We start from the raw sequence: 21,157 nt of genomic DNA on the forward strand, positions 1-21,157 counted from the left end.
AGACAGCAGCTTCTCCCAAGCTTTGACTATTTATTGTTCTCTTCCACATAACGAACAAAGAATGCTACAAAGCAGCAGCCCAGTAAAGCGATTGCAGAGGCAGAGATCACCACCACCACCACGCTCCCAGCAGCGCTGACCAGGAAGCCCAGGCCCACCCCAACAATGATCTGCGCCAGCTGGACCATGCAAGTGAGGGCAGCGCAGTCCACACCTTTTCCTCGTTTGTGCTCTCCGGCTTGTCCTCCGGTCTGGCCCTGAAAGCAAGCAGATATAGGAACTCCATCAAACAAGGCACAGCCGACCATACAATCCTGCCCTGCTGGTTTCACTGCATGAATCTCAGCTGTTCAAATACTACACAGTCTTGATGAGCAGGCAAGGCAAGACTTTGTTCTTGTGCCCACGATAAGTGGCATGATTTAAAGCTCTGGTGTCCTCCTCCCAGTTTTCTGAAACAGCCTCTGGGCTGCTGGAACCGCACAGAATAGGGAACAGTCACACGAACCGCATGACTGGCAAGGAACTCTGCACATACTCTGAAACCCTACTCAAGCTGGTAGAATGTACCTAGCCTTTCCCGGAATCAACTTCTTTTACAGAAATTGGCAATTGGCTTCATTGGTTTTGAAAGGAGATTTCCCTTGAAGTTCTTGCTAAAACTTCCCCCCACTTGCTAGACTGCATGGCTGTTAAACTCTGCCTTGTGTTCCATGGACAGTTCATAAGGTTCCGTTAAATGCTGTGTCCTCCGGGCTTTGGGGGAGTAAATCAAAAACTCCTTTGAAGTATGATGTTTCCCTACTAGCTTACATTGAAATCCAGGGCACTTGACTGAAGAGTCATCCAATTCACACTTAACAGGGAACAAGGGTGCTTTCTGAATGATAAATTAAAAGCATTGCAAGGTCAATGTGAAGTGCATTTTTTATAAATAATTAAATAAAATGGGTTTGTGATGGTCTGGGCTTGTCATGAATGATACACTATCTTATTTGCTGAACCATAATTACCCTTAGAAAGCTGGAGATAAAAACTCTTTTATTAACAGAGCATGCAATTGAACTACCTTTCTAGTGCCATCATATCAAATACATATTTTTAAAAATATTTTTTACAATTATATCTTGCCTTTCCTCTAGGGAAATAAAGGAACATGTGTATGTGTGTGTGTGTGTGTGTGTGTGTGTGTGTGAGAGAGAGAGAGAGAGAGAGAGAGAGAGAGAGTGTTTTCTAATTTCTGGAAATAAAATTAAACATATACAGGTTTTTCCCCCCACTCTTCATTTTATCCCACAACAACCCTGTGAAGTAGATTAGATTGAGAGATGGTGACTGGTCCAGGATCAACCAGTGAATTTCATAGCTCAGTGGAAATGTGAATCCAGATCTCCCCAGTTTTCTGACCACTGTGTTGCCTTATGTTAACAGGAGGGCATAAAGTTCAGCAAAGAAGTTAGTTATCAAATGTCTGCAAATGTATCGTGACAAGCTAAGGTTACCAAGACTTTTTTCTATGAAAAATGAATTTCACTAGTATGTGGGAGGAAAGTAGCTATGAGCCTCGTGTAGGTAATTAAAAAAATATCGGCTGGGTGCCCTCTCCAGTGGGAGAGAGACCCTGGTAGAGTTAAAAACACTCTCAGAGTTAAGCAGCATTATAACATGGAATACAGGTTGTTAGACCCTTTTCATATCCTGTTTAGTTTGCTTACAGCACTTGCCCCCTCTCTCTACCCTTCTTGCAATGATCAGACCACATACAGTTAAGTAAGTTTTAAAAAATTTACCTACTAAGTCCAAAAGTCTAGTTCATACGTTGTTCCATGCAGTAGCAAAGAGAACACAGGTGCAATATACAGAACGTAATGCATCCTGGTCTGTTACATGGCACGAAAAGAGCGAGAAAAGGAAATCAAATAAGTTTCACTTTCTCCCTCATGGACGTTGGAGGGGGGGCATGACCTGGCTGAGTTTAGGAACAGTCCTCTCTGGTCTTAACCCCGTCATGCACTAACTAGCACATTAGTTTGACTGCAATTTCCCACAACTAAAGTATGAAACATCGGGCTTGCAGTGCTTTCCACTTGATGAACTCTCAAGTCCTCTAAACCACACAAAATCTAACATCCTTGAAAAAGTTCAGCCTCCGCAGCTTCTTCTGATCATGAAGCTAACTCAAGAGGCTGAGATGTGTTCAGCCTTGACTTCTATAATGAAGCTCTGCTCCTTGAGCATCCTGCCTTGCCTTCAGAACATTTGCTGATCCAGGGTGTCGTAGCCAATAAAATGTAATTCTTGGTGGGATTATTTTCATCCCATTCTGTGGATGACGTTGCAACAAAATATTGTGAGCAAAGAATACTGTGTGCAAAACACTGGTCTAAATCAGTGTGTGCAGATTTAATCCCTACGCGGGTGGCGCTGTGGGTTAAACCACAGAGCCTAGGACTTGCTGAACAGAAGGTCGGCGGTTCGAATCCCCATGACGGGGTGAGCTCCCATTGCTTGGTCCCTGCTCCTGCCAATCTAGCAGTTCGAAAGCACGTCAAAGTGCAAGTAGATAAATAGGTACCGCTCTGGCGGGAAGGTAAATGGCTTAGTCATGCTGGCTGCATGACCCGGAAGCTGTACGCCGGCTCCCTTGGCCAATAAAGCGAGATGAGCGCCGCAACCCCAGAGTCGGTCACGACTGGACCTAATGGTCAGGGGTCCCCTTTACCTTTTTAAGGCCTACTCCACTGGTTTTTAGCACTATTTATTTTCCCCTGAGATTTTAAGCAGAAAGTCTAGAAAAGCAGGGCTCAGGTGCTGTCAGCTGACTTTCAAGGTGTGAGCAATAAAGAGAGGCAACCTGGCTGTAGACTTCTGCACTCACTTCTTGCATAGCATCCAGAAAAGGAGTGGGGAGGGAAAGGCACGGGCGTTGTAACAAGGATGCTATAGGAAAGGATCTGACAACAACCATCCCTTCTAACTTACCTCTTCCTCCTCCTTGTGATAATCAGCAATGAGGTTGAATGGCACTGTGTATAATGTGCTGGACATTACGCCGAAGAGGGAACAGAGGGCCAAAGTCGAATACACCTTGGGAAAGAGCCCAATGAAGCCAGTGCCTAGCCCAAAAAGCAGGTATCCAATGAAGTAAAGTCCCTTTAATCCAATGTAAGGCAGAAGCGCTTTCTGCAAATCTGTTGGAAGAAAAAGATTGGGAAAGGGGTGGGGGATTTCTGTCTAAAAGGAAACCATTGGAAACATTGCTGAACATTATTTTATTTAGCAAGGTTTATGTATTGTTTAATGTAGATCAAACTGGAGTGTGAAACGTCTGCAATATCTTTGAAAATAATATTACCTTCCTTCAAAGTGAAGCTGTTGACAGAATCTTACTAATTGTACCTCGCTTCCTCCAAGGAGCTTGCATATGAAATCTGTTTGGTTTCGGCAGCTAAAAACTTGATTTCCCACCTCTAGACTACTCTCTGGGTCTTACCACGCATATCAATGAAGGAAGCTTGAAATCTTATACCTTGTACTCCTACCATTCCTGTTCATGGAACATTTATTTGCTGTCTGCCGCTGTGCTTGGAGCACCCTATTGTGATGTTTGAGGTACTCATCATCTCACATTTGTAGGATATTGACTGTGGAAAGGCATTCTGCCTCTATTTCAGAGACTTACCACTCCTACCATTCCTGTTCATGGAAAATATATTTGATTCTTATTAATTTGTGACTCCATGCACATATTATATGTCTTCTGTTTATGAATTTTGAAACAGTACAGTGGTACCTCGGGTTACATATGCTTCAGGTTACAGACGCTTCAGGTTACAGACTCCACTAACCCAAAAATAGTACCTCGGGTTAAGAACTTTGCTTCAGGATGAGAACAGAAATCGCGCGGCGGCAGCGGCAGGCCCCATTAGCTAAAGTGGTGCTTCAGGTTAAGAACAGTTTCAGGTTAAGAATGGACCTCCAGAACGAATTAAGTACTTAACCAGAGGTAGCACTGTACAGTGTTATAAAAATATTGTCAGTATATTATTCTCCTGCCAACCTAGCAGTTCGGAAGCACAAAGTGCAAGTAGATAAATAGGTACCGCTCTGGCGGGAAGGTAAACAGCATTTCCGTGCACTGCTCTGGTTCACCAGAAGCAGCTTAGTCATGCTGGCCACATGACCCGGAAGCTGTCTGTGGACAAACGCCGGCTCCCTCGGCCAATAAAGCGAGATGAGCGCCGCAACCCCAGAGTCGGTCACGACTGGATGGACCTAATGGTCAGGGGTCCCTTTACCTTTATATTATTAGCTGACATGGTTGTAGAGCATGAGCTCTACCATAAAGCCCTGTTTCTGAACCTTACTTCTGTCATGGCATCACCAGGAAGCCTTGGCACAAACCACCATTCTCACAGCCTCAACTTTGTTTCTGTAATATGGGCATAAATAGTATCGATCAACCTTACAAAGTTGTTGTATGGTCACATAGAGAATGTAGGCGAAATGCCCTGCCTGTATGAATGCACGTTATATTTTGGTCAGATCGCAAGTGATCCATTTGTTGGTAGTACTCACAGGAATAAAGCGAGGAAGAGATGGCGTTGATACACATTCCCCAGCACCCGATCTCTACTCCCCTTTCGTAGGTTAGGTACGCTGTGGAGTTATGAGGTGCATAAGGATCACCATTGAATACAATCTGCAGTGTGGCAAAATAGAAAAGAATAAGAACAAGCTGTGCTGGTAATCATGCCTCTAAATAAAACAGGACACAAAATACTGGCTTCCAAGCAAATGTGCACAGGACTGCATCTGTGTTTATTTGATGTTGGTGACTTTAATTATGATGGTGATGGTATTGTCAGCCAATTTTCTGCCAATAGCGCAGGGCCAAGAATTGATAGTATTGCGGTCTGGCTTCTGTTTCAGACAGGCTTTCCAGCAGCACAATGCTACTCTATGTCTTTTCACACCAAACCATGGCTTGGCATTACAATAACTAACCTGGGGCTCATGAATTTCCTTTTCCATCTTTCTCCCCTCGCAAAAGAAACACGTGGTCCCAGTTCCTGCTAAGTCATAGGACTGTATCCAACTAAGATATACCGGTACTCACAGCAGACCTACTGAAATTAATGGACCTATGTTAGACATGCCCATTCATTTCAGTGGGTTGATTTTGAGTAGGACTAATGTGGGACGTGGGTGGCGCTGTGGGTTAAACCACAGAGCCTAGGATTTGCCAATCAGAAGGTCGGCGGTTCGAATCCCTGCGACGGGGTGAGCTCCCGTTGCTCGTTCCCTGCTCCTGCCAACCTAGCAGTTTGAAAGCACCTCAAAGTGCAAGTAGATAAATAGGGACCGCTCCAGCAGCAAGGTAAATGGCGTTTCCGTGTGCTGCTCTGGCTCGCCAGAAGCAGCTTAGTCATGCTGGCCACATGACCCGGAAGCTGTCTGCAGACAAAAGCCGGCTCCCTCAGCCTATAGAGCGAGATGAGCGTGCAACCCCAGGATCGGTCACGACTGGACCTAATGGTCAGGGGTCCCTTTACCTTTAATGTGGGATACAACTCACTGCTTACTCTCTTGCCTGAAAACCAGGATTGTAAACTTCAGCTTGAACATGGTTTCCAATCCTCGCTTGTGGGGCAGACTATGTTTGGCTTTCCAAAGTTAAAACCATGCTCAAGGCAGCTTACAACATGTACAAAATTGCACCACTACATACACAGCAAAAGCAGTCATAAACAATCAACAAGACATCAAAAACAGAAATTGAACAATTTCCACATAAATCATAAGATCCAAAATAAACATACAGAAAATTAACAGCAACAACCCAGGTGGGGAAAGGCCTGCCAGGCAGGGAGCAGGTCTTCCAGGGCTCACAGCCAAGATGGTCTCATTGGTTATCCCGTTCTTAGTAGCGCCAGTGCAGTGACAACCTCCACTAGCAAGGGGGAAGGATCAGACTTGAAAAACCCACATACAAGTCTGAATAGCATCAAACAGAGAGCCTGAAATGTCAGGTTTATTTCTGTTGGAAATGCCGCATACATTAATGTGGTAAACAAAACAATTAACTGCTAGTTTCTAATTTATTTATTTTTTTAAATCATTTTTATTAATTTTCCAATAGAAAACAGCCAATTAACATAGCCATCAAATCATAATCCAATTATAATCCAATTAAACAAAACAACAATAAACTAAAATAAAAAAACAACTAAATTACAGTCCAAATTATTAATTATTAATTTTTTCCGGGCTTCTCATAGTCTGGACCTCTGAAGTATATCTCCAATATCTTCGTTTCTGCCTTCTTCTCTAGTTTCTAACTTTAAAATGTATGGTATGATTATCAGTTCTACAGAATTCAAGAGTGAGGTGAAGGGGAATCAAACATTTAGACCACAAATGGAAACCTTTGTGTTTTTATGACTGCCATTTTTCATTTTTGGAGACTGAGGTAGATTAAACAGCAGAAACCTTTTTTGAAAAGTAAAAGACGAAAAATCCAGCTACCCAATGGACCCAGTTCTATGAAGAATGCTTGGAGGCATCCATTTTTTTGTTCTTGGAAATCTAATTTGCCTGTTCTTGATGTTGACAACTGTGGAAATCTGCCATCATGCTGCACAAGCAAGCGAATGAAAGTTAAATCCTAAAATTTGAATTTGCCCAGATGAAAGATGGTTACTTTTCCATACCTGTCCCATGAAATCGGTGAAGAAGAGCATGTTGGAAAGGAAAGCTGTCCATCCCATCAGATGGCTCACACACAAGCAGCGGTAGTGGGAAGGCATGCTTAGGAGTGCTTTGAGGAGGGACTTAATGGTCATCTGCTTCTGAACCTGAAAGGAAGGATGTTCCAACGTTTCATTGAAAAGGCTCCCAATGAAAGAATGGGTTCCCCAAAATCTAAAACCTGACTGTGCAGTCAGTCTGAAACGGGCCCCAAAATCCCATTTTTCCTTCTCCAAGGGTGCATTAGCTAAAAACCATTAACTTGAGCTCTTGAGCAAATGTATAACAGGAACACAGCTGTATAAACAAAGCTCTCTCCTTTATCAGTCCGTGACGCCTAATGAATGGCCTTGCCAGTTCCAAAGTGGAGCAGGGATGACACATCTGGGTCTTATCTTACATCCTGACCACACTGATGCACAGACCTTGTCAGGCCCCCCAGGAACAGCGCCAGGAGTACTCTTAGAGTTGGTGACCTTCTTACCCAAGATAAGGAATACAGGAACAGGAACACCCTTTTATGGTTAAGAGTACAGGAGCAGGAACATCTGTGATGTCAACTTACGTGTATAAGCTTGCATGTCAGGATTTCTGGGGAAGGGGAGAGAGGGTGCCTGGAGGATATATATATATACTGTATGCAATTTCTCTTGCTTTTGTGCTTGCTGTGAACCGATTCACGCAGTGCCTTCTGCTATCTGGAGAGCAGAATAAACTCTTTCTCTGAACCAAACCTCGGTGTCATTTGACTCCTTCCTCCCTGTTCTGGGAGCAACGCTCACCCTACCAATCGGTAAAGTCTAATAAGGCTACACCAACAGCCTGGAGGATTTTTTTCCCCTGTCTCTCCACTCTTCAGTTTCTCAGCTCTCTTGTCCCCCTTCTCTTCCTCTCTCATAAACTAGAACTTGTGCACACCCAATGAAGCTAAATGTTGGAAGATTCATTACAGATAAAAGAAAGAACTTCTTCATGCAGCACTTAGTTAAACTATGGAAATAGCTCCCACAGGAGACAGTGATGGCCACCAGCTTGGATGACTTTAAGAGAGGATTAGACAAATTCATGAAAATCTAGGCTATGTCCTAACCGCCTGTGTCAGAAGCAGTATGTCTCTGAATACTGTATGCTGGGAATCACAGGTGGGCAGAGTGCTGTTGTGCTCATGTCCAGCTTACAGGCTACCCCTAAGCATCTGGTAAGCGACTGTGTGAAAAGGATACTGGGTTAGATGGGCCGATGGACCATATTCTTAAAAGAGAACTGTTCCCAGGGCATGGTCTGTGGGCAAATGGTGCAGCTGAAGCTAAGGAGGTCTAAGTCAGGTCTTGTGCCTGGATAGGAGACCACCTGGGAGCCCTACCTATTCTGCCTCAAGGTAGAATATAAATTTATTAGATCAATTATTAATAAAAAGTAACACCACTGTCTCTCCAGATACTGATGGATGATGCCGAAGTTTGTGGGAGTGGATGCCTTGCATGAAAATAAACCAGCACATGAAAGCAACTTTCAGAAGGCTGTTTTGAATGGTTGGCAAGGTGAAACAAGACATCTCACCCCACAGGAATTGCCTCTGGCTGACAGCTAAAGAGCTAAAGAAACAAGGAATGCACTTTCTCTAGAAATATCAGATAGTTGGGGTTTTAGCTAAACCAACAACTCAAGGCTCACTTCTATCTGAATTATCAGATCCAGCTGGTGTGAATTTGGATATCAAGTCTTCCTTATTCAATTTTGTGCTGCTTTGTTCACACTGGTTGCTTGCAACGCTATTGCTCCTTATACGCCTACCTGTCCTGATCCAGCAAATCTGTTTTTTAACAACTTTTTGCAGTTAGGAAAGTGACAGGGAAATGCACTGAAACGTGAGGGCTGAACAAATGATTAACAGGAAGACATGCAAACGCCCCACAAGGATATCATGTTGAATGCTCATTGTTGTATAACTGCCCCGAAACAAATGAGAACAAATGTTCAAGAAAGTCTGGGCACAGTCTAACCAATGCATAAACTTTGTGCGTACAAATCAAGATGAAGACTGGATAAATAGATTGTCTGGAGGAGCCCTGAATCACTCTGGAAGTGTGATTAAATAGCAGGGTAAACAAGCTTGAAATAAACAAATGCCTCCCCCCAAAAAAAATCCATTTCACATAATTTCCTTGAATGCGTTTTTGTTTGGATGTGAAACTGATTAGCAGACGCAAGAGCAACAGTGTCAGACCATTGATCAATCTGGCCTAGTACTTTGAATTCTGATTAGCAGTGGCTCACCATGGTATATATTGCCAGTGATGTAAAACACATCTACAGATCCCAGAACAAGATTGGCACAATCCTAAGAAAAAATCTTCCTTGTTGGCACAAGGCTGGCACAACACAGCTGTGATCAAAGAAGCAGAATGTAAGCTCCACTGGCTTCAAAATATATCAACTTGCTACCAAATATTCATGCAGATCAACTTCACTTGAAAATAAACACTTCAGAAAATTCTAGCCAAAGTTATGTCAGTTTTTACATGGGTGACTCATGGCCATTTTCAGATCTAGATGCAAAATTATCTGCTTATCTGAATCTTCATATATCTTTAGGAAACAAGGTACATGTTAACGTTTCATTTTCCCCAGACTCTGGCTACAATCCTATGCACATTTATCTGGGAGTAAGCCTCACTGAACAAAGTGGGACTTACCTCTAAATAAGCATGCATAGGACCATTTCCAGGTCCTTTTTCAAAGAGCTGGTTTTTTTTTAAGTGTTTCAGTAGAATGCACCAGATGCTTAATGCAATTCAGAATCCTGTGTTGTTAGACCAAGAACCATGCAAAAGCTGTTGACATCTGTAATGAATGCAGCATGTACTGACCGGCTGACTCCTTTTCACTAAACGCATTAACTTGAGGACCTGGCTGAGGGACAGCTGAATATAGCGATGCTTTGCCAAGATCCAAGATCCTTCTTGGCTAAGTGCAAGACATGGAATCCGAGCAAAGTTAATCAAGATCAGTGAACTCAGATAGCTGGGCACACATATTGCTCTCTGGGATTGCAGCCAACGACTTATCTTTAAAAATGTAAAGCTAAATGTAAAGCTATTAGAAGAGGAGCCCGCAGACTGTGGGTTTCATTCACAGGGGACCACAGAATATTAATTACTGTGACACAATAAGGTCTTATTTCACAAAGAGTGAAATAAGAGTTCAGATAACAGTCACACAGAGATCGATGTTTGGAGTTCAATATTGCACTCTTGTAATCGTTCCATCAGTGCAAGCATTCCAGCTTCTCCTTGCATGCTGTTCTGGGAGTCCTCCTGACCTTCAAGCCAATTTTGGGAGGTGCAGGGGGAGTGGGAGCCCAACTGCACAAGTGAAAGTCCTTCCCCCAAAAGGGCTGATCAGGTGAATCCCGCCCAATATTTCTTATTTCTGCACCAAGTCAGAAGGGAGGAACCACCATACAAGATACTTAGTATCTCGGTGTAATCTGGGGTAATTTAATGATTATATCCAAGAGGAACAGTCTAGTGAAAGTGTGTTGCAGTTAAGTTCCACAAAAGTAATGTGATGTTTGTCTGGATCACCCATTCAATTTCACTGCCTTTAACAGAGCCTACAATGCATTCCTGTGCTTGTGTACTCATAAGTCCCGCTGAGTTCAGTGGGGCTTATTCCCAGATCAGTGAGTACTGTATAAGATTGTAGCCTCCATCATAACTAACTTTTTAAGATCATGCCCAAAGTATAGGAAATAGGCCATTCATAAATATTATGTGTTGGAACCATACTAAGGTAGTTGAACTTACTTAGGTCCCATTAAAACAGACAGGACAAGTTAGTCATGACTTAACTGAAGTTCTTTTGATTTCAATGGGAACTAGGCACAACTTACTTAGTCAGGACCCAGCCCCATGTTCTGGCCTCCATTTTTATTTTGGATAACCTGATCCTCCAAATTGATTACATCACTTTCCACTTCACGGGAGGGTCCAGGGTTACCATGTCAAATATATTAGAATTAAAGGCAGAGATGGCAGTCTAAAAAAGGTACAATTACCTGAATGTCTTCTTTGAGGGTGGGCTTCCCTTGCCGAGATAAAACCCGTATTTCATTATATCCGCTGTTAAAATAACCATTCTTGACTTTTCCTATGGAACCATATGGATAGGGCTCAGCTGTTTTCAGCAGGGCTTCGGATTCTACCTTGTCAGCGAGAGAAGTTTCGGGAATACTGCACAAGTGTACAATAAGGCAGATGAGGAACACAAGAGCAGCATAAAAGAACATCACCTGGAATTCTGATCCCAAATATTTTCCCAAGACGGTATGCCCCCAATCGATGGCACCTGTAAGGTAACCAAGGGCCCCTCCTAGACCTAAAAAAGAACAGAAAAATAAAGACAGTAGAATCGTATTTAACATCAACATGTCAGGTTATTTGTGTGCCCCTTCCAAGAGAGGTCCAGAGAGGGGCAGCATGAGAATCGGCCTCTTCTGTGGTGGCTTCCCAATTGTGGGATGCTTTTCCCAGGGAGCCTCACCTGGCACCTTCACTATAAATCTTTAGGTGCCAGGCAGAAGCATTTTTCTATAACCAGGCCTTGGTTGAATAAACAATGTATGGCCTTTTAAAACTGTTTGTGGGAGGGGAGCTATTTGTTGTTGGTTGTTGATAGCGGTAGGACAAAGATGAGTGGTCAGAGGAAGAAGAGGGAGCCGACGGGGAGGAAGTGGTGTTGGAAGCTGAATAGGTAACAAGGTTTAGTGAGCAGGAAGAGGCTGTGGCAGAGCAGTCCAGAAGCAGAGGCTGGAGAGGAAGAGGGCCAGGAGACAGAGATGAGGCAGGTTGCTGAAGAAGCCGGGCACGTCCCCATCCTGCTGCAACCAGCTCCCAGAACCAGAAGAGGTATGGAGAGGGAGGAGCAAAGGCAGACAAGGCAAATAATTCTCTGCTTGCGAAGAACCTGGGGGAGGAGGAAATGTAGTGAACTTTGGGGAAGCGGGGACCTTCAGTCCTTACAAGTGCCTCGTAGGAGCAAGATCTACTAGGATGAGTTGCTGTGCACATTAGGCCTGACCCCCTGAGTCAACCTGCTTCCTTGAATTAAGAGTTAACTTCACTGACACAGTGTGATTTATTGCTGACAGCATGCGAGTGAGTGTAGAACGTAGTCTGTTGTACAAAAGTAAAATATACACTCATTGCCCTGCCCACCACTGGGACGTGGCCCCTGGGAGGCTACCCAGAAAGGAATGTGGCCCTAGGACTGACCCTTGCTACGTTAACGTTATGATGCTACAGATTCTAGTAACGGCTTGCTTCATGGGAAATTGTCAACGTAACGTTTACCATGCATTTGCAAGTGCTTCTAAAATGCACCCACAAATACTATGGTTAGCAGGATATGCAATAATATAAAGGTCAAATCTATGTATATAACCCGCAATTTAAGTAACGGCTAGGGGCTGACGTCACTCAGACTGCAATGCAACACAACCTTCTCTTTGTTTAGTGGCAGTGTGGTCGGCAGGCATTTGAATCACATGGAACTTCCTTCCATCGCTCACCACCATCCAGTGTCACTCTGGATGTGACCTGGTAAGAGACTCTGGATTTGAGGAAATAAAAACTCTCATTTATGGTGGGGTGGGGGGAAAGTTTCTGGGAAAATATTCCAAGCTGGGGGGAAAGAATGCATTTTCTTTCATGACCTTCCCCACCCCACCCACAAATCATGAAAATACTGTTGACCCTGGAGGGAAAGGAGTAAAGAGCATGCAGCCAGGCCAGACTATGGAGAATCCAAGTGGTAACAAGCAGAAGAGTGAGATGGGATGGCAGGTGAGGAGGGCAGCAGCCATAATGAGTCAATAAGGACTAGGCTTTGTGGAGAGAACCTCCTTGCTCAGAGCAAGGCTATTAGAGGGAACAGAACAATGATGGAGGTGATGGGAGTTACAGCCCAACATCTAAAGGACCACAGATTCTCCCTCTGTGGGTTAGACGGAGCCCATACGCTCTGGTGGGTAGCCTGTGACCTTCCAGATCATAGCTGTCAACGTTCCCTTTTTTGCGGGAAATTTCATTATTCCAGCGCCGTTTCCCGCTGCTATCCCGGATTGTTAGATATCCCATAGACTGTCCCCAGGACAGGTGAGGCTGCTGATCCCTTATTTTCAATAATAATAATAATAATAATAATAATAATAATAATAATAAATTTATTATTTATACCCCACCCATCTGCTTGGGCTTCCCCAGCCACTCTGGGCGGCTTCCAAAAAAATATTAAATATTTTTGAGGCTGCTGATCCCTTATTTTCAAATCTGAAAGTTGACAGCTATGTTTCAGATGTTGAGTTTAGACGCCCATCATCTCCAGCCAGTAGGGACAATGGTCAAGGACTAGGATGGATGAATTTGTCTATTTTGGTTCCACTCAGTTTCTTGTATTTCCCGTCTTAAATTCAGATCTCCACATTTCCACAGCAATTTGCGAACTGTTATTTGTTAACTCCTCATGAAAATTCACCCGCATTTCAGTGCAAAGTTCTCCCAACAAACACATTTTTGTATGCAGTTTGGATTAACATACACACTTTGCCAGCAAATTCCTATGTGTTTGTTTGAAGAATTAGTACAAATTAGGTAGTTTTCACATTACTATGCACACAAAATCAAATCCCCCCCATCCCTAGACAAGTGTGATAGAAATATAGAAACACAGACTTGTACAGTGGTACCTCGGGTTACATACGCTTCAGGTTACACACGCTTCAGGTTACAGACTCCGCTAACCCAGAAATAGTGCTTCAGGTTAAGAACTTTGCTTCAGGATGAGAACAGAAATTGTGCTCCGGCGGTGCAGTGGCAGCAGCAGGAGGCCCCATTAGCTAAAGTGGTGCTTCAGGTTAAGAACAGTTTCAGGTTAAGTACGGACCTCCAGAACGAATTAAGTACTTAACCCGAGGTACCACTGTAGTTGGAAGGGACCACAATAATGATCTAGTCCAGCCTCTGCGATGCAGGAATCTTTAAGCCCAGAATTATTTATCTATTTAAAATCCACACTGTTGTTTTAAAAAAATATCAAGATGGTGTCCAACATATAATAATAAAATCAACAACAGTATGCATAGAAGCACCAACAAAACGTCAATAAATACTGATGAGTTAAAAAGAGAAAATTAATATTTATTATGGGTCTAACATCTTGAGGACCACAGGTTCCCTAATATAATCATATTTATTCTTCTTTGAAGGGCTAAAGATATTAAACCAAAGAAGCCAAATACCCAGCACCGTACATTCTTTAAGCACATAACTTTCCCTATAGAGTTCTGGGAACTGTAGCTTGTTAAGAGTGCTAGGAATTGCAGCTCTGTGAGGGGTAAGCTACGGTTGCCAGGATTCTTGGGCAGGTATTCTGTTCTTTAAATGTACAATGTGCACGCCGTCCCAAACTTCTTGGCATCTCTTTTGTATGTCTTGAGGATTTGCATGGCATAATAAGCAGATTTGTAACATCTAAATGCAAAATAAACTCTGCATTGCATGTGGTAGCAGCACTATCAAAAGGCATGACAGGCAAATTTATTTCCCACCAGACACTGGGGGTGAGTGGGAAGAGGATGGGACAACTGCACTCTTCTAAACGGTATTTAAGTATGCAGCAGAGTCCACATCTAGTTTCCTGAGGTGTAAATTTTACTAAGCCCATTGGGACTCACTTTCTATAGTCAATGTGACTAGGAGTTTACAATCCAGGTTTAAAAAGCTTGTGCTGTTGTATCTTCTCTGGCCCTTTGCTGGGTTTCAGTTCCCATTGCGGAAAATACAGTGGTACCTCGGGTTACATATGCTTCAGGTTACATACGCTTCAGGTTACAGACTCCACTAACCTAGAAATAGTGCTTCAGGTTAAGAACTTTGCTTCAGGATGAGAACAGAAATCGTGTTCTGGCGGTGCAGCGGCAGCAGGAGGCCCCATTAGCTAAAGTGGTGCTTCAGGTTAAGAACAGTTTCAGGTTAAGTACAGTTCAGGTTAATTCGACCTCCGGAATGAATTAAGTACTTAACCCGAGGTACCACTGTACAAATATGCAAAAACAGAACAGTATAACAACCCAATACATGCCAAAAGCAGGAGGAAATTCTTGCTCGTTTGGCTTCAATTTTAATTGTAGGATGTTACTTCTTTCAAAAGAAGCTGTTCCTCCAGATCCTCTCTGTAGCAGCTACAGCGGTCACAAGATGACCTGTTAAACAATGCTTGTTACTGAAGCACTGCATCAGATGACCAACTTGTTCAAGAAGCTTAAGCATGGGAAGACAGGAAGGAACTCCAGGCAGCTGCCACCTTTCTCTCTCCCTCATCGCGCCGTATGATTAAAGGGAGGGGAAAGAGAACCGTTCAGATGCTATGACTTTTACCTGTCAGGAGGGCATGATAATGAAGCCCTTTCTCCTTGTCCTGATGAGAGCAGACGTCAAATAAATACGCCTTGATGGGACCATCAATGAAGTCAGCAGCAAAATCAAAGAGCACCACTCCCAGCATGGTGATAACTATCGCCCAAGTCCTCTGGGTGCCTCTGTCTGCAACCAAAGCTGCAAAAGAAGAAATTGGTTCACTTTACAGCCGTTTCCTAGACACCATGGAGTACTGAGGGCCAATGCGGCTGCAATTTTCTGTTGCTTTCTTCGCTCACAAAAGCCATCGCTTGCATGGGAAAGCTCTAACAGGAATGCTGGGGGCTTCTCAATCTGTGATTGTTCTAAGATTGCAGCAATTTTCACTTTTTTATTTTTGTGCATTAGATGTGTCAGCAGTTTCCAAAATGGACCCCCACCCACTCGTACCTTACTTCCTTGCAGCTGGCTGTGCCAGTCTCTTTCAGAAGGGATCTAGGAACAGAGATGTATGGCTGGAGCAACTGACTGGGAGAAGGTAAGGTGCAGGAGGGGAGATTTCACTCCTCTTACACGGCACTGTCAAAGGCAGTATGCCTCTGTGTACCAGTTGCATAACCTCCAACATTCCTCAGATGAAAATAGGGACATTTTCATCTGAGAAATGTTGGAGTGTAGGCTGCTTCTTTGGCATCTGTGTTTCTGCCTCTGCCCCCCAGGAGTTTTCACTCCCCCCAAAAATAATAATAATAATAATTTGTTATTTATACCCTGCCCATCTGGCTGGGTTTCCCCAGCCATTCTGGGCAGCTTCCAACAGAATATTAAAATACAATAGTCTATTAAACATTAAAAGCTTCCCTAAACAGGGCTGCCTTCAGATGTCTTCTAAAAGTCTGGTAGTTGTTTTTGTCTTTGACATCTGGTGGGAAGGTCGGGTGCCACTACCGAGAAGGCCCTCTGCCTGGTTCCCTGTAAAACGACCCTCCCTCCCCCCCAATTTGTCATCCTAAATCATTCCAATTCATTATATGTACCAGCTCATGAATGATGTGCATCAGTCCTACTCCATAGCTTGCCCCTGAAACCACTGCAATATCTCCAGTATTCGGTTACATGAATGGGGATGCTGGGTTCCAGTTAGGGCAACTATATCACTGTTCTTATGGCCAACAAAGCTGGGGACTCAACCATTGCAGCTTTTCTTTCCCAAACGTATTCTACCCCTCTGGTCTGGTCCGTTCACCCACCACTCCCTCGCTCTACCTTCTGTGTGATACACCTGGATGAGAAAGGGAAATAACAAAAGGACAGAGGGAAGCTGTCTGGAGCAGTGGAGGCCATTAAGTCTTCTGCTTCATTGGGATGAAGAAGTCGCAATCTCGGGGTGGCAAGCTGGCAGCCGAAATCACACAGTCAAAGTTGATTTATGTGTTGAGCCAGGACACACCAAAGGCTTCATTAGGCACCTGATTATATTTTATTTTCCACAACAGACTCTTATCACACACTGGAAGGGAATAGCTGGCTTTGAACCACTTTAGTTGGTATTAACTCCCTTGGTAAAAATCCATTTAACTCAATTGATTGCAGTGGGACAAAGGCAATTTAAATGCAAGACCCAAGCACTTTGGAAATTGTATTGCAACACCTCCATTCTTGAATTCCCTGTTGTTTCTGCAGGATGACTACTGAGTCAGTGGCTAGGGATGTAGGGTTAACAGCGTCAAAAATCTATTGGATTTCTAATCTACCAGAGCACTTTCAAAGAAGTTTCAAAGCCCGTTTTAACAGCCCAGTCATCTTGACTGCTGAACCTCACAAGGTTATTGCAGGAAGTTCCTCATTTCGAAAGCCTCTAAAGAATGTGTCGTGAATTGGTCCTTAATTGTGGTAAAATAAGCACCCACAGCTGCTTGTTTTATTTACATGGGCACTGCAGTTTGAGAAGGCTATCGAGTAACTAGAGTGTCTCCATAGAGGAGGGGGACAAAGATGGGGAGGGTTCTAGAGACCAAGTCCTATGAAGATAGGTTGATGGAGCTGGGCATGGAGAAGAGATTAATTAAGAGACAATATGAAAGCAAGCTTTATATATCTGAGGGGATGCCACACGGATGGTGGAGCAAATTTGCTTTCTGTTCCTTCAGAAGGGAAGACCACAGTTAATGGACTCAAATTACAAGAAAGGGGTTTCTGACTAAACATTAGGAAGAGCTTCCTGAGAATGGAGCAGACTAGCTCAAAAGAGGTGGTCATCCAGCCACCACATCAGGGATGTATTGGCAAGGGTTGGACTGGATGACCTTTGAGATCCCTTCCTGCTCTATGATTCTAATAAAACCACTTACCTGTTGTTAAGTGCCTCTGCTGTAAGCACCTTAAATTTAGGGATCCTAAAAGATGTTGTAGGGATTACTGATGTTTATTTATTGCATTTTTATCCCACCTTTCCCCCAAGGAGTTCAAGGTGGCCTATACATTTCTCTTCCTTCCAATGTTATCTTCACAAGAACCCTGTGAGGTAGCCTAGGCCAAGATTGACTGGCCTAAGGTCATCCAATGAACTTCATAGCTGCATTGGGGTTCGAACCCTGGTCTCCCAGGTCCTAGTCTAACACTATAACTACTACACCATGCTGGTGTATGTGAAGTACTTGAACAATCAATAAGAGCATTTGTGTTTTATTAATTGGGACTTTGAAGTGCTTCACAGACACTGTCCATTATTATTATTATTGTTGTTGTTGTTGTTGTTGTTGTAACTTTCTGCCAGTATTAGCCTCTGCATCATGGAATCACAGCATAGTTCAACTTTTTCATGAAATAAACAATGATTAAAATGATTAGTCTCAAAATGAAATTAGCTCTTTGCCTATTTTCTTCACTCCTGGAACCTGTCTATGACTGGAAAGAGGCGACTCTGGCAGCAACAGTCGTATCAAACATGCATGCAGAATACAAACAGCATTTGCGTCCAAGCCTCCTTCAAACACAAGGTTCAGCCCTGTAGTGCAAGAGGTCTTTTATTTCACACATTAGTTAATTTTCACGATGCTAGCTAATCCTTCACAGACACATAACCAAATATGCATGCTTCAAACTTGTTGAGAAAGCTTGCATTTTCAATCGAGGGTGGGAGGGGAATCCACTGTTCGGCCCACCCACCCACCCACCCACCCACCCACATCTTCGGATTCACAAAGGTGCATTTTGCACGGCTCAACAAAGTGTTCAGTTACTCACCTGAGACAACTGTCTCTCCATTGAGGTACAGAGCCATCCCTACCAGCATCATAATGCCCAGGACCAGGATGTAAGGTCTCCGCTTGCCCCAGGCTGAATTGCAGTGGTCACTGGCCGAGCCAACCACAGGCTGCAGCACAAAACCAAGGATGGGGCTTATGAGCCAGACGAGGCTATAAAGGCTTTTGGGGAGCCCCACGCTGAGCAGCACAGGTGTGACGAAGGCCGCCTCCACGGCGTAGCAGAACTCTCGGCCGAACATGGCCATGCTGTGCATCACCAACCTCCCTGTTGCCTTCTTCGGGGGCTCCACGGGCCTGAAGGGCTCTCCAGCTGCCAAGGACTGCAGCATGGTTTCCTCTTTGCCGCTGCTGCATTCCATGCTGGCAATGCCCAACTCACAGGGGCGCGGAAGTGTCCCACCGAAATCCTGCCTGGTTAGAGTCATCGGGCTGCTTTCTGGGAGCGTGCTCTGCCAGGCATGGATCTCGGGTCAGCCGGTAGGAAAAGGAGCTGGAGGAGGGGCACGCACATACTTTTCAGGGCTCTCTGGAATCACAAGTTGCACGAGGGGGGAGTGGCGGGGGGAGTGTGCGTCTTGTGTGTGTCTGCGGCGGAAGATTAGCACAATTAGAGCGCCTGGCTCGCTGGGGAGTTCTCAGCTATGACTGGAGGATTATCTCAGAGAAGGGGGGGAATGTGGATCATGTGTGTATACTATGCTCACATGCCCGAAGCCAAAGTTAGTCGGAAGGCAAAAGTTAATAGTTGGAAGACACTGGTGCATCAGCCACTTTTTTTGCATGTTGCAAGGAAGAGTATCCTTTCCGTGGTTTCATTTCAGGCAACAAGTTGTTTGCAGAGCAGAACAGAACTGCTTTTAAGATAGTCTGGAGGAAGAAATGGCAGGAGGCTGGCAATCCTTCCTTGTGGTATTTAATCCTGTGTGCTTTGAAGTTTGGCTTTCATGCTTCCTAGGGCCTGTGTTCCCAAGGAATGTTCCGGCTCTCTCCCCCTCCCCTCCAGATCTTGTGTAAAGCAGTGAAAGTCTATGTCTTTCGCACAAGAAAATAAAAGTAAAATGTACAGGCAGCATTCTAACCCTGTGTCACTTAGCATTCCGGCCAATGAATGTAAAGGAATTGTATTTCTTTCCAAATTATCTTATCCAGCTTTGCGAATCCACTTTTGTGCTGATGAGACTCTAAAAAGTTCATTAATTACTACTGTTTTAGCATTTACCAAAGAATAAGAATAAGCCAACTGCTAAACAAAGCACAGAAGTAATATGAACTCTGGCTAGAGGGCTGACTCACCACTTAAATAAGATGGGCAAACCAAAGATCAAGACAAGGATGTCTTAGATATGGGATACCCGAGATCAGATCCCATCTCTACCAAGCACTTATTGTGGGCTTTAACCAAGCCACCATCATGCAACTTGGAAGTATAAAGCAGAAGAGCGGCTTGCTTTGCAGAGTAATGGTAGGCACTCCGCAGAGCAAAACTGCAGTCTTACGCGCAACTGCTCAGAAGTATGAACTCAGGCTTACTCCTCAGTAAATGGGTAGAGAAACAGACTTCCATTGTGCTACACTACTGAGTACAGTGGTGCCCCGCAAGACGAATGCCTCGCAAGACGGAAAACCCGCTAGACAAAAGGGTTTTCCGTTTTTGAGTTGCTTCGCAGGACGAATTTCCCTAAGGGCTTGCTTCGCAAGACGAAAATGTCTTGCGAGTCTTGAGATTTTTTTTCGCTCCCCCCCCTTTTTCTAAGCCGCTAAGCCGCTAATAGCCTTTTAGCAGCTAAGCCGCTAAGCCTTTAATAGCCGCTAAACCGCTAATAGCGCTAAGCTGCTAATAGGGTTGCTTCGCAAGACGAAGAAACCGCTAGACGAAGACACTCGCGGAACGGATTAATTTCGTCTTGCGAGGCACCACTGTAATGTAATAGTCATTGAAGGTGACAGGAGAGCATGTGACTTTTTGGTAATTGCCAGAAAGGCAGTGTGAAAAGCAGTTTGCAAGTGGGTGTTAAGGTTTGGGGTCCACTACCTTTGCTTGCAGGGATGCGGGTGGCGCTGTGGGTTAAACCACTGAGCCTAGGACTTGCCAATCAGGTCGGCGGTTCGAATCCCCACGACGGGGTGAGCTCCCGTTGCTCGGTCCCTGCTCCTGCCAACCTAGCAGTTCAAAAGCACGTCAAAGTGCAAGTAGATAAATAGGTACCGCTCTGGCGGGAAGGTAAACGGCGTTTCTGTGCGCTGCTCTGGTTTGCCAGAAATGGCTTAGTCATGCTGGCCACATGACCCGGAAGCTGCACGCCGGCTCCCTCGGCCAATAAAGCAAGATGAGAGCTGCAACCCCAGAGTCGGCCGCGACTGGACCTAATGGTCAGGGGTCCTTTTACCTTTACCTTTGCTTGCTGCATTGCATCTAAGCCCATAGATTTTTATATAAACAGTCATTAAAAGGCATCATAAGCCTCCACCATAATGAACCAGCACCTACCACAGTATCAGCAAACAGTATCAAAGAGTTTTTCAAGGCACTCCCCACGCCCTCGTTTTCTATGGGAGATATCTAATATTAGTCAGTGTGGACCAACTGAAGCCAAATGACTTAAGTAACTCCAAGTATGACTTACCTGGGATATCACCCTTGGAATTCTTCTGAAATAATGGTCAAGCTTTAAATGCAAGCATCTCATATTCTGAAATAATAATAAAATCCAGTTTCCTTGC

The 21,157-nt window shown here is 44.2% G+C and overlaps 1 protein-coding gene across 1 annotated transcript; it reads right to left on the reverse strand.

The window, feature by feature from the left end:
• Positions 1 to 18,960, reverse strand: SLC45A2 (solute carrier family 45 member 2). The gene is made up of 7 exons (XM_080973513.1): positions 18,414 to 18,960; positions 15,189 to 15,365; positions 10,811 to 11,130; positions 6,714 to 6,857; positions 4,579 to 4,702; positions 2,983 to 3,191; positions 1 to 257 (listed from the first exon to the last, which is right to left on the reverse strand). The coding sequence occupies exons 1-7, from the start codon at positions 18,859 to 18,861 to the stop codon at positions 27 to 29; spliced, it is 1,653 nt and encodes a 550-aa protein (XP_080829639.1). The 5' UTR covers positions 18,862 to 18,960; the 3' UTR covers positions 1 to 26.
• Between the last annotated feature and the right edge of the window lie 2,197 nt (positions 18,961 to 21,157).

This window comes from Podarcis pityusensis (genome assembly GCF_964106645.2).
Source record: "Podarcis pityusensis genome assembly, chromosome: 11".
NCBI lineage: Eukaryota > Metazoa > Chordata > Lepidosauria > Squamata > Lacertidae > Podarcis > Podarcis pityusensis.